The sequence below is a fragment of the Seriola lalandi genome, unplaced genomic scaffold (genome assembly GCF_002814215.2).
Source record: "Seriola lalandi dorsalis isolate HSWRI2012SDOR001 ecotype SW California unplaced genomic scaffold, Sedor1 jcf7180002054524, whole genome shotgun sequence".
Classification (NCBI taxonomy): domain Eukaryota; kingdom Metazoa; phylum Chordata; class Actinopteri; order Carangiformes; family Carangidae; genus Seriola; species Seriola lalandi.
The window spans coordinates 2,176,342-2,187,945 of NW_019525077.1; the positions used below are offsets into that span (position 1 = coordinate 2,176,342).

General features: G+C 43.2%; 1 protein-coding gene across 2 annotated transcripts in view; it reads right to left on the minus strand.

The window, feature by feature from the left end:
- Positions 1 to 236: 236 nt before the first annotated feature.
- Positions 237 to 11,604, minus strand: part of prkg2 (protein kinase cGMP-dependent 2) — a 20,799-nt gene continuing 9,431 nt past the window's right edge. For both annotated transcript variants that reach the window (XM_023414308.1, XM_023414307.2), the window contains 13 exons: positions 8,990 to 9,067; positions 6,856 to 6,950; positions 6,686 to 6,754; positions 6,319 to 6,417; positions 5,940 to 6,090; positions 5,013 to 5,149; positions 3,969 to 4,058; positions 3,575 to 3,716; positions 3,202 to 3,365; positions 2,970 to 3,092; positions 2,535 to 2,597; positions 1,872 to 1,938; positions 237 to 1,713 (listed from right to left, as the gene is read on the minus strand). In XM_023414308.1, coding sequence (XP_023270076.1) covers positions 1,618 to 1,713; positions 1,872 to 1,938; positions 2,535 to 2,597; positions 2,970 to 3,092; positions 3,202 to 3,365; positions 3,575 to 3,716; positions 3,969 to 4,058; positions 5,013 to 5,149; positions 5,940 to 6,090; positions 6,319 to 6,417; positions 6,686 to 6,754; positions 6,856 to 6,950; positions 8,990 to 9,067 — 1,374 coding nt within the window. In that variant the 3' untranslated portion in view covers positions 237 to 1,617. The remainder of the gene's footprint in view (positions 1,714 to 1,871; positions 1,939 to 2,534; positions 2,598 to 2,969; positions 3,093 to 3,201; positions 3,366 to 3,574; positions 3,717 to 3,968; positions 4,059 to 5,012; positions 5,150 to 5,939; positions 6,091 to 6,318; positions 6,418 to 6,685; positions 6,755 to 6,855; positions 6,951 to 8,989; positions 9,068 to 11,604) is intronic.

Consider the following 11,604-nt stretch of genomic DNA (forward strand, 5'->3'; position numbering starts at 1 on the left):
TCAAAAAAGCATAAACTCTTAAGTGTTGACAAACAGCTGTATCCTGAAATCAGTCATTATCTTAAGGCCACAGCTCATCCAGGAAATTCAGGTGCTTCCATACAGTCATACTGTACACACACATTCACCAGTCAGTGTATACATACATACATACATACATACATACGTATATATATGTTTGACATTTACAAAATTCACTCACGCAGTTTTAAGGTTTACATAAAGGAACACGTAGCTTGGATTGTATAAATTGTGTATTTTCGATGATTGTGCTTTACAGTACACAGTATATACATAGACACACGGTACACAGTCCACTTCCTGTAAACCTCAAGTGTTTAAAAATGGAAAATACATCTTTTTCTTTTTTTTACCCTAACCCCCTCATAGTAAAACCCTGAAGGTTTTCTGCTCTTCGCTGTCATTCTCCTCTTCCTCCTCGGTGCCTCAGGCCCGAGCAGAAAACTCACTTTCTGTTTAAGAAGCCGGGAACCGCAGAGTTGCCTCAGCTTCAAAAAGGGTAAATATTTCTCCAGGTCAAGCACCCTGCTGTGGGACGCTCGCACTCAATAAGTGCAGAAGGTGTTTTTGTGTGTGGACTTTGAGCGGCGGAGGGCAACACTGTTGGCTTGATGCTCCTTAACACAAATTAATTTTAATCTTTGGGTATAGCAGTGTGTTGTGGTTAGATTCTTAGCAGCTAAGTAGAATTTCCTCTCTCGAGTGTGTGTTTGTTCTCCCCACAAACACACACACACACACTCACAGCTCAATTCCTCTGCAGCCATAAACAAACTGCAACAAACTCCTTATCTCCAGTCATCTTGAGGACCCGTAGAAAACGGGTTTCTGTAAAAGATGATTATTACGGGTGTGGATGGATTAAAGGGATGTAAAAAACATAATACTGTGACATAAGACACTGATTTACTCCCTCATTGGTAATATGAAGATGAACACACGTGGACACACACACGCTGTAACCTGTCACTTCATCGTCTAATGTTAGACGACAGAGTCTTGACGCTGTGAAGTAGCGCTGGATCATGGGAGTTGTCCTCACCACCATTGCCATCAGCTTCTCCCAGTTAGGAATCCTTCATGGTCAGTCGTGCAGGAGTCATCCGCAGACGTCTCCTCATCTCCGAAACACACGGACCAGGCGATTAAAATCAGTAGAAATACTAAATTAAGCAGTTTCACGTTTTAAAATCAGTGTTTCACTGCACGTGAGCTTCAACGCACAAATAACTGGAGCTGTAGACTGAAACACATCAAGTTCAAACTTCGCCATTGAAAAAGATATCTGTAGGATTTTGAATAGTGGGATTGACTATCTTGTTATAATTTTGGAACTGGTTACGAAGCAGAGCTCGCGGTTCTCGTTACCCAACTCTTCTCACAGGTGCTCCAACCATCCGGGGGGCATAAAAGCAGCAGCAAATAGGGACTTGATCCCTCACCGGCTTCCCATCCAACGACACTGCCAGCTGTGCTCCATTGAGGTGAGTGTTTATCCACTGCACCACACAGGTGACACATTTTCTCACAGGTGCCCATTTAGTTTTTCGGTGTGAGGATGTGAAATCGAAAAAGGAAAAGGTGTAGGAGAAGGTCTTAGAAGTCCATGTCCCAACCAGACAGCTCATCGGGAGGACTGTCCTCATCCGGAGGGTAGCTGTCAAAGTAGCTGTGATCTGTCGGCCCCAGGAGCTGTTGTGGAAAAGAAGACGAGGACGGAGGAAGGGAGAGTTATTTCTTATGATACCTCCTGACTTACTAACTCTAATCCAGGAGTGGAGGAAAATGTGTGTCTATTATTAGTATTAGGACTCGTAGTTTTACAAGTTTGGATAAACATCTTTACTTACTTCTCTTTTCAGTGGAGACGGTAAAGTCCTCGCCTTCAGTCCCTCCCAGTTGAAACCATTAAACCACCTTCAGACACAAACTGACGCGTGAATAAAAACATGTCTGTTCATAAATCTTTATCTTTCTGTTAGAAGAGGAGAAAATCTCAGTTTTTGAGATGCCTCCTCGCGAGGTAGAACAAAGCACCACAGCCATTGTTTGTTCATGTCTGTGATGTGTCTATTTTATGAAATGGATGGTTGTACTTGCAAAAGTAGTTTAATAAGGTCAATAATCACCACAAAATGTAATTTACAATCACTAGAAAACTGTTATCTTCACGTCTGAACTGTCGCGAGTTTGACAAACACATACAAGACAAATGTTTAAAAATCGAAGCATGTTAACCTTTGTGAACATTCAACACTTTTTTTTCTAGTATCTCCATGAAGGAAAATCATCCTGATAAGACTGTGGCTTTATTATCACGTCCAATAATGTAATAAGTCTTTTGAGTATGTTCTGCAGGCTGCCGCTCTCGTGCAGTGTGCTCGGCGATTATCTAATTGCAGAGGTCATAAACTCGCCGGGCCACATTCATTATGTTCAGTTAGCGCCTATTTGCGCGGCTAATTTTTCCCCCCAGTTGAGATCAGCAACAAAATGAGTCAGTTCCTGCTTACCTGTGCTTCTTGATATCAGTTATTCCGTTCTTCAGATTGCCCAGTCGCTCTGAGGGATTTCGCCTGTAAAAGTTCAGCAGAGTGGGAAATGACCACGTTACTGTTTTGACCCAAAGACGTTTGGAGTTGCTTCTTCTGTACTATTGCTTGTTGTGCTTTGGCATTTGAAGACACATCCTCCTACTGATTTAGTTGCATATCTGGCTTTCAACTCAACTTCACACTCAAGATTTTTGACTGAATCACATCGTTAAGACCCATTTCAGGCACAAAGACTGCAAATGTTTGTCTTCTCTACAATTTGTTGGTTCTGTTCCGAGAGATTTGGTGGCTGAGTACGAGTAAAAGTAAACGTGGTGGATTGCAGGATTCATTAGCTACTGGGATTGTCTAGCTTCACTTCTGAGCAATGCTCTGCCCATGTTGGCGCCGTACCTGCAGAGCTTGCGGATGAGGTCCTCGGGTCTCTTGCCGATCTTCTTGGGAAAGTCCATCTTCTCGATGCCTTTCAAGATCAAAGTGTACGTCATCATCTGGTCGCTCCCTGAGAACGGAGGACTAGTGGAATGGAGACAAAAGAAAAAAAAAGAAGATATTTCACGTACGTCAGCCCGTTGAGGAAGCTTTCAACGCTGCACGAAAGCCTTTGCTGCACAGATGCACTAACCTGCCGGTGAGGAGCTCAAACACCAGGATGCCCAGAGACCAGAAGTCCACACTGAAGTTGTGGCCTTTGTTGAGGATGATCTCCGGGGCCACGTACTCCGGGGTACCGCAGAAGGTCCAGGTCTTTTGGCCACATCTGATCTTCTTGGCAAATCCAAAGTCAACCTGTGAAAGCAGAGCTGATCAGTTAACTCCAAGAAAGTCCACTGTGTAGCATCTGTGACGTCACCCACACCCTAACCATTCGGCCATCAGAAAAACCAGAAAAGGAAACCTCTGAATCTTCAGAGCTCCATAATTATCAATTACACAATGCAAATGACTTGACTTACTTACAATTAATCGTAGAACAATTTGAGGAAAAACACCCTCACCAGTTTGATGTATCCCTCAGTGTCCAGCATCAGATTCTCAGGCTTCAGGTCTCTGTAGAGGACGCCTTTGCGATGGAGGTAGTCAAAAGCCTCTGTGACGCAACCCACGCAGAATTTGGCAGCGGGATCATCAAAGCTCCCCCTGCAGACGAGACAGGATTTCAACTTTTTGCTGACGAGAAAGAGCCAGCTGCTTCCGAGAGCATCTGAGAGGCAGGAGAAGTGGTCCTCGTTACACAGATGCACCTGAACCCACTTCCAGACAGCACCTTGATGCAAGACGGAGTAAGTCTGAGCTCCCTCATTAGACGGTAAGCTCACAATTCAAAAATTTTGAAAAAAAGAAATGTAAGTTTTCTCCCAGTGGCGTCGGTTAGCGGTTTGTCTCTCCTACCTGTCTCTGAGCAGACTCCAGATCTCTCCACCCAGACAGGCCTCCAGCAGCATGTACACATACTTGTTATCCTTGAACGTGCGATACAGTCTGGGGTGAGAGAAAGACACAGGAAGTAAAAGATTTGACCTTCATGTAAACATTTATAATCCGCATTTCCGCATTTGTCCTGTTTATTACTCTATATTTGCATTTTTTTGATTGATATTTTCCCTCTTAAAAAAAAAAGACACAACCTAAAATTACAACTTCCTTCTCATAATATTGAGATTTTTTTCTTGTAAAATTATGACTTTGTTTCTGATTTTATCCTCAAAATCATAATTTTATTCTGGTAATTTCAGATTGTTTTTTTCTCCGCAATGTGGCCGTGATACTCCTGGATATTACAATGTACTGCAGTGGAATATAATATATCACTGCACAAACAAGCTTAATTTTGGATCTAATGTTTTACTAATTGATCCTTGTGGTGTGATTGACTGTTAAAAGCAACCACAGAGCATGTGCAGATTCAATATCACTCCCACGGAGCAGGTGAGAGATGCTGCACCACGCCGTCGCTCTACACCCTACACCTAATCTTAGATCACCTTACATCAGTCTTGAAAACAGATCAGAAACACAAAGAGATAATAGTTAAAACATATGAAAAAAGGTCAAATAAACACAAAGAGTGTGTGAAGAGGAGGTCGGGGGGGCGGGGGGTGGTGTTCAGTTGTTGTAAAGAATGGTTTTAATATCTGAGTCTGTTCCACGGCATACAGTGAAATCGGATCGTCAGTAATCTCACAGAAGGCAAAGAAAAGCTGCAGCTGCAATATTTCAGAACAAGTAACTAGATTTCCACAGCAGACGTCTCAATATCCCTCTGCCATTCTCCCCCATGGAGAAGTTGTAATCTGCTCCAGCCCTCCACTGTGATCTCATCAAAAACTAATAAGCGCTGCGCTGTTTTCTCAGACTAATGGAGCAGGGTTTCGTCGTCTGGGATAAAAATAAAAAAATTGGAAAAGTGTGCGGCGGATGAGCGGGAGGACGGACTTGACGACGAAAGGCGAACGAGCCTCGGCGAGGATCCTCCTCTCCGAGTGGATGTGCTCCTCCTGCCTGTTGTCCACCACGTGCTTCTTCTTGATGACCTTTAGGGCAAAGGTGATGTCCTTGCCCTTCACCTTCACCTGCAACAACAGAGTGGCATGTCATGAGATAACAACTTTTAAAGAACACATATCATATTTTTTTATTCCACACATTATTCTTCTCTCTTGTCAAAACCTTGTGCCTACACTACCCACAATGCACCTCCACCACTGACTGTTCAGGAGCAGGTTAGCTTTCAGGCCCACTTAACAAAACAGGAAGTAAAATGTAGAATGTAAAAATGTAAATAAAAACAAAACAAAACAAGTGGCAATGACTTTTTTTGATTAACTTTATTGGTCCCCGGTACATTAACAACATTGGAAGCCCTGCAGATGAACTAAACTAGCTTACTACTTAGCTAGCTAAAACAGAGCGGTGAGCTAAGATAACTATACAGTATTTTGTATGTTTCTGACAGGAGTGATATGTTTCACACATGGACTGTAAATAAAGATGGAAGTAGCCTCCGTCATCCATAGGTTGACGTCACCCAACGAGGCCACACCCTCAATTGTTCGTAACTTTAAGCCTTAATAAAATTTAAATAGGTGAGTTATATAAAAACGAACAGTTGCAACAAACCGACCAAAAACAGTGTTTTTGCACCAGGCTGTAAACATGTCTATAAGCCAGACTCTAGTGGTCATTAGAGGAACTGCAGCTTTTGTCACTTAAATGTAGTTGCTGCTTTAATTCGAGCAGTTTTAAGAATTTACATGGCTACAAATATTGTCCATGCAAGGACGGACGGATGGATATGATCGATAGAATTGGTTATTTCTAAATGTTATTTATAGAGTAAATAAATAATCTTTCAGGTCTTACCAGTTCTACTCGTCCAAAGCCGCCAACGCCGAGGGTGGCGATGACTTCCAGGTGGTCGAAGGGTCTGGACGGAGGGAACACCGACACCATCTCCTTCAGCTGGATGATGTCAGGAGACAGCGGCTGACTCTGGTGGCGTGACACCGACCTCCTGGGTGGAGACGGTCCAAATGTAAAAAAAAGCAAAAGTGTGTTTTGTTTCTATTCTCATTCTCAAACCTTATTTTCTCCTTCGTCCTAAAAACCTTGATCACCTGCATACGTCATACAAGAGATGCTCAAAGGGTTTGCTCATTGATATTGAGATGGATCATCTAAAGAATCAAACATACCCGACTGGGATTTCGGCTCTCTGTTCATATTTCTGGCCTGAGCCTACCTGGCATGTCTCTTCTTGTCGTCACGATCGAGTGTTGCCACGTAGCCTTGGAGGTACTTCTGCAGCTCATTGAAGGTGCCCACTGTCTGATCAAATGTCCTGGAAAAACAAAAACCGCACGTCAACAATAGAACCACTGGAATGCCAGCTGAAAGGCTTCATAACCCCCACCGACTTTGATCATCCCACTGAGATGAAGGAGGAAGATCACATCATCCTGTGCAGCTGGTGTTGTTACGCAGGATGATCGGACGACGCGCTGGACGCTGTCGTCCTCGTGGCGTTTCCTTCAGAACCATAATTTACAAAACAAAACTCTGCATGAAGAATAGCTCGGTTTTCATTTTCCCACCTGCAGGATACTCACTCTCTGTCGATGACGAGGCACTCCACCCCGTTCTCCTCGGCGACGATGTTCGCTGACCTCACATCATCGCTGGGAGAGAGATGCACATCACACACACACATTTTTGCATTTAAAACACACGCAAATACAATCGAGCAGAGTAAAAATGACAATGTATTGGTGGTTTTTACCTTATGAGAGCTTTCTCTCCAAAGTAGTCTCCCTTCTGCAGCGTGTTGATGATCTGCGGCACCTTGTGGGCCTCGGTGCTCTGGGTCACCTTCACCTGCACAACACAGTCAGCTGGAGTCTTAAAGGGCTCTCCGGTTCCTCACCATGCTGTCTCCAGTTCACAGCTGTAGCTTTTTGGTGTGTGCTTACAACTGTCTCCAAGTATTTTATTATATTTTTAAAAAAGTTAAAAATAAAAAAAATCAACATATTCAGTCTGGGTATCATCGGATGATCCATAATTCATTTGTAATTTAAAAACAAAAAATAAAAAAAGTAAATCTGTTATTTGTTTCAAAAACAAAAATGTTTTTGTTGTCAGAATCAAAAAATGAAAAATGTTTTTCGTTTCTGGCAACTCCTTTTTTTATTGTTTTGTTTGAAACCAAGCTTTGTGTCTGAGACCACGTACATACTGCCTTTGCCAAAAATGAGAAATGAACAAATGAATTAGAAAAAAAACAAATTGGCCCATTTTTTAAATTCAGTTTTCTCACTTTTTGTTTGGAAACAAAAAACGAATAGACCATGTGATTTCCTTTTTGGTTGAGAATTAAAAATCAAATAAGATCATGTTAATCAAAATTAAATTAAAAGTTTTGAAACGAAAAAACAGATTTACATTTTCTTTTTCTTTTTTTTAATTACAATTGAAATATGTATTATCCAATAAGACCCCATGCAGTATTGGTAACTGGAACGTGATTGGTTATGGCTGATTAAGTGGCATCTTGGGCTGCAGCCCAGATTTCAACAACAACTCTGCAGCAGCTTTGATGTTGTGAAAGTCAGTCTGTAATTTGTGAGGCTTTAAAAACCAGCGCGCCCGCCACGGTCGAGGTCAGACGTCCCACTCGTGGCATCGTCCTGCCGGAGAAAAATGCCACAATGACATCACAGCCATAACGGCCGGGGTGTGTTTTAACTAAGTGTCCCTTTTGACCCCCCGTGACCTCCACTTCCCCTGTTTTTCCTGGTGGCAGCCGCTCTCAAGAGTTTATTCCCTCCCTGGTCAGGGGGGTACGAGAGGGTGGGGTGGGAGGGAGCGGAGAGCCATTTCCTGTATTAACCCCCTTCCTCCCCAACAACATGTGTCTTTCTCTGGTTCGGTTAGCTTGGCGCTGAGGAGCTGCTGTCTCACATCGGCTCATAATGGCATTTTCAAAGTCCCCAGCGGAAAGCTCTGGCCCCCCTCTCCATCTCCCCTCGCTCCCCGGTGTCAGGTTTCTCACATCTCAGACAGACGGGTGGAGTATGAGAGTCTGGGAGTCCCACACCTTCCCAGACTCACAGACAACATATTGTTTTTGTTGGAGTACCAGTTTGTTATTGAGGGAAAACATTTATTTTTGTTTGTATTTTTACTTGGTTTTTTTTTTTTCATAAATTAATAACCTTAAGGAATGATTTCCTACACTGGGGTTGAGGTACACAAAAATGTTGCTTGCAGTTGGACAAACCGGCTGTTTTCATTGCGTTGAGGAGTTTTGTTTACACTCATGTGGAGGTCAAATTGAACAGGACAGTCCCAGAGTCCTGCAAGTCCAGCCATTCAAATCCTTGTGCTGACTGATGAGAAAAAGCCTTTCATTGCAAAGACTGAGGCAGCATCCTGATCAGTGCGGGGGGCGTTGTGTAACTGAGGAACCAGAGGATTTATTATTTTGTTGTTGTGAAGACAGGATTACGGCTCGTGTCTCCGGCCCAAATGAGCGCCATTGTTTGCAGATATTGAAAATGCCGTCAGCAGTCTCTGCAGTGCGGCTCATGTCACACACATTTTCATAACAGAGATGTCGACTCTTCCTTGTTCTCTCAGCGGTTTCTACTCACTGAATTGTTCAAGTATCGTTTATTTTAATTAAGAAATCGTCATTTAAAGGCAGTAATACACCCATTAAATAGATGATGAAGGTCATGCCCCATTTAAAAGATGCTAACCTGAAAAGAAATGAATTCATCTGGATTCAGTGGAGACTATAAACGTCCCACGATGAGTCTGATCTTTGGTTTAGGATCGAAGGTGGAGTCAGTAAAGTTTAGATGATGTTGTTTGTGCTGTTGTTTGTCACCTGTTACAATAAGACACGTTACCTTCCCCTGTGCGATGATGTAGAAGGTGCTGCCCTCCTCTCCCTCCCGGATCACGTACTCTCCCTTGTCATAGTATTCCTAATGGGCAGAAGGGGGGGAGAGAGAAAGGGGAGAGAAGGCGTTGGTTGGTTGGTGGGTGACAACAGTCAGAGCTGAAGCATTATATTGATTTAACCATCGACCCGGCCGCTCTGATTCCTGGTAGCCGGTCCCCCGCGGGATGGGGAGCTGGAGCGCAGCCATCGATGATATTCCCTCATTCACGGCTTCTCAACCTGCTGGTCAGGACGGAGGGTTTTATTAGGGGCTAATGGGATTAATTGCACTAAATTGTTGCCACAGTTACCTGCAGATTAAATATACTTTTCACATGAGTTCTGATTTAATTATACCAGTCAATCAGACATAAGTGGTTTCTATGGCGCTGGTGTAAACTCAAAGTGAGCGGTGCAGAGGTGCAGATCACACTGGAGTTTGTTTCAGTGTTTGGTTCAGTTTTACGAGCGTCATAAAACCGAGCATCACTGCGAGATACTGAACTAAACACAGAGGTACAGTATGTTCCCTCTGGTTGAGAGGCAGATTCTCTCTCTCTCTCTCTCTCCCTCTCTCCACACCGACCCTAACGCACCGTCCCAACCACAGCACTAAAGCCGGGGCTGCTGAGTCAGCGAGCTGCCAGATCACCTTCCATTTTTAAAGCTTTTAGGTGAAGAAGCGGAAGTGAGAAAGAATGAAGGTGACCAGGACGGTGAAGCGTTGTCTGGGACGGATGCCAAATCCCCCCGCAGCTGAGACAGCCGCTCATGGCCGTAATCCGTTGGACTATAGAGGACGGCGGTGAAAAGTGAACAAACAAATCAGAGCAACCACGCATAAACATTCCCTGGTGTTTACTGTCAAAACTCTTGACACAAGTGGCATTTTCCTTGAGCGTCCGAGCTTGTTTACGCTTCAGGAGACGCCAGTTTAACACCTGTCTGTGACGGCGGAGACAACACGCCAAGGTTGTGTTTATAAAGACTTTCTGGATGATACAGTGGCCGTGGCGGGGAGCGACAGCGTCTGAATGGAGTCTCAGGTTTGTTAAACCGGGCTGCTGAGCTCCAGTCCAACGTTTATCTTCTCAGGAAAGAACGAGGACATTCTCACAAGAGGACCGGCCGCCCCCCCAGTGTCTCCAGCAGCCTCCCCAGTTGGACCGGTTGTCCTGTGCAGCTCCCCTTGAAAGCATCGTGCTGCCTTCAAGGAGCTGTTAGAATATATCATTTTTGACATGAGCACGCATGAAAGATTTAAGAAGAGGTAAAAATGTGCCATTAACAGTTTTCACTTTCAGAGAAATGATGCTCATGGACAAAAAGCAAAGAAAATATGTGACTTTTTTAAGTTGTACTTTCAAATTTTATACATATGAACAACATATATGTTACATGGTCCATTTTGCATTTATATTATCAAATCTGGAGTCTTCCGAGCTAAGAAATACTCCCGCACATAAACTCCCTTTTTAAATTAACAAGATATATCATGTTAATTAACGTGATTTAGAGGCGCTGGTAAGAGGAGTTTTTCACTATTGAGCTACTACTATAGACCCAGGCTAGCTGTTTCCACCTGTTTCCAGTCCTTGTGCTAAGCTAAGTTAGCCAGCTGCTGGATACAGCTTTGAAATGAGAAGGCAGCTCTTACAGTTGCACTATAATGACTGTTCTTGATAAGTAGCAAACACAGAAGAAGTGTGATGTTGTTTACCGACACAAGAAGGCCATAATATTATATCATATTTTTTATAATTATTGCAATAATAGATTTATTCATTATAAAAAAAAACATCTGACACGTAAAATACAACAATATAATAATAATTGATTATATAATATTGTATATGACGTCACATCTAATTGTTTACATCAGAAACAGTTAAAGGGTGAGTTCACTGTTTTTTTAAATGTGTCTACAGCAGAGAGTCAGGTGCCCACGTGTGCACTGACGCAGGTCGTACTGGTGATTTAGAGATCCCTCTCTTCCAACGTAAGTTTCCAGGAGACAAAAACCACAGTCTTCTGTATAAAAACACATTCCTACGTTAATCTGAGGCTCCGGCAGCAGCAGTCAGTCTTTGTGTGTCTTTGTTCTCAGTGAACAAACACATTCAAACACGCACGAGAAAAGGAAAAACAGCCTTGGAGCCACATCGATATGTATAATATCAGTCCGCGAAAAACGTGCTGTATTAATTGTGTTGCACCGTTTCCTCTATTCTCAGCTACAACCCGCGTGATGCGATTACAATAGATGGATAACATCGACCGGCAGCACTGACTGAAAGTACCATTAATGTCTTTATTCAGGTTACTCTTTTAATTCTTACTCTATTTTTACGTTTTCACTTTCAACAGGGTTTTTTTGTTTTTTTGTTGGCTATTGAAACTTTCCAGTTTTTAAAATCCAATCTGCAGATCAGACTGACACCCCACACGCGCGCACACACACACACACACATGCAAAACACACCAAATTCCATTCCCCCACTGTTTGACAAGAAGCTTCAATATCATCTGGCGAGTTTTCGGCGAACATCTGCACCACTATTAGGTTACAGCCCCCCCCCC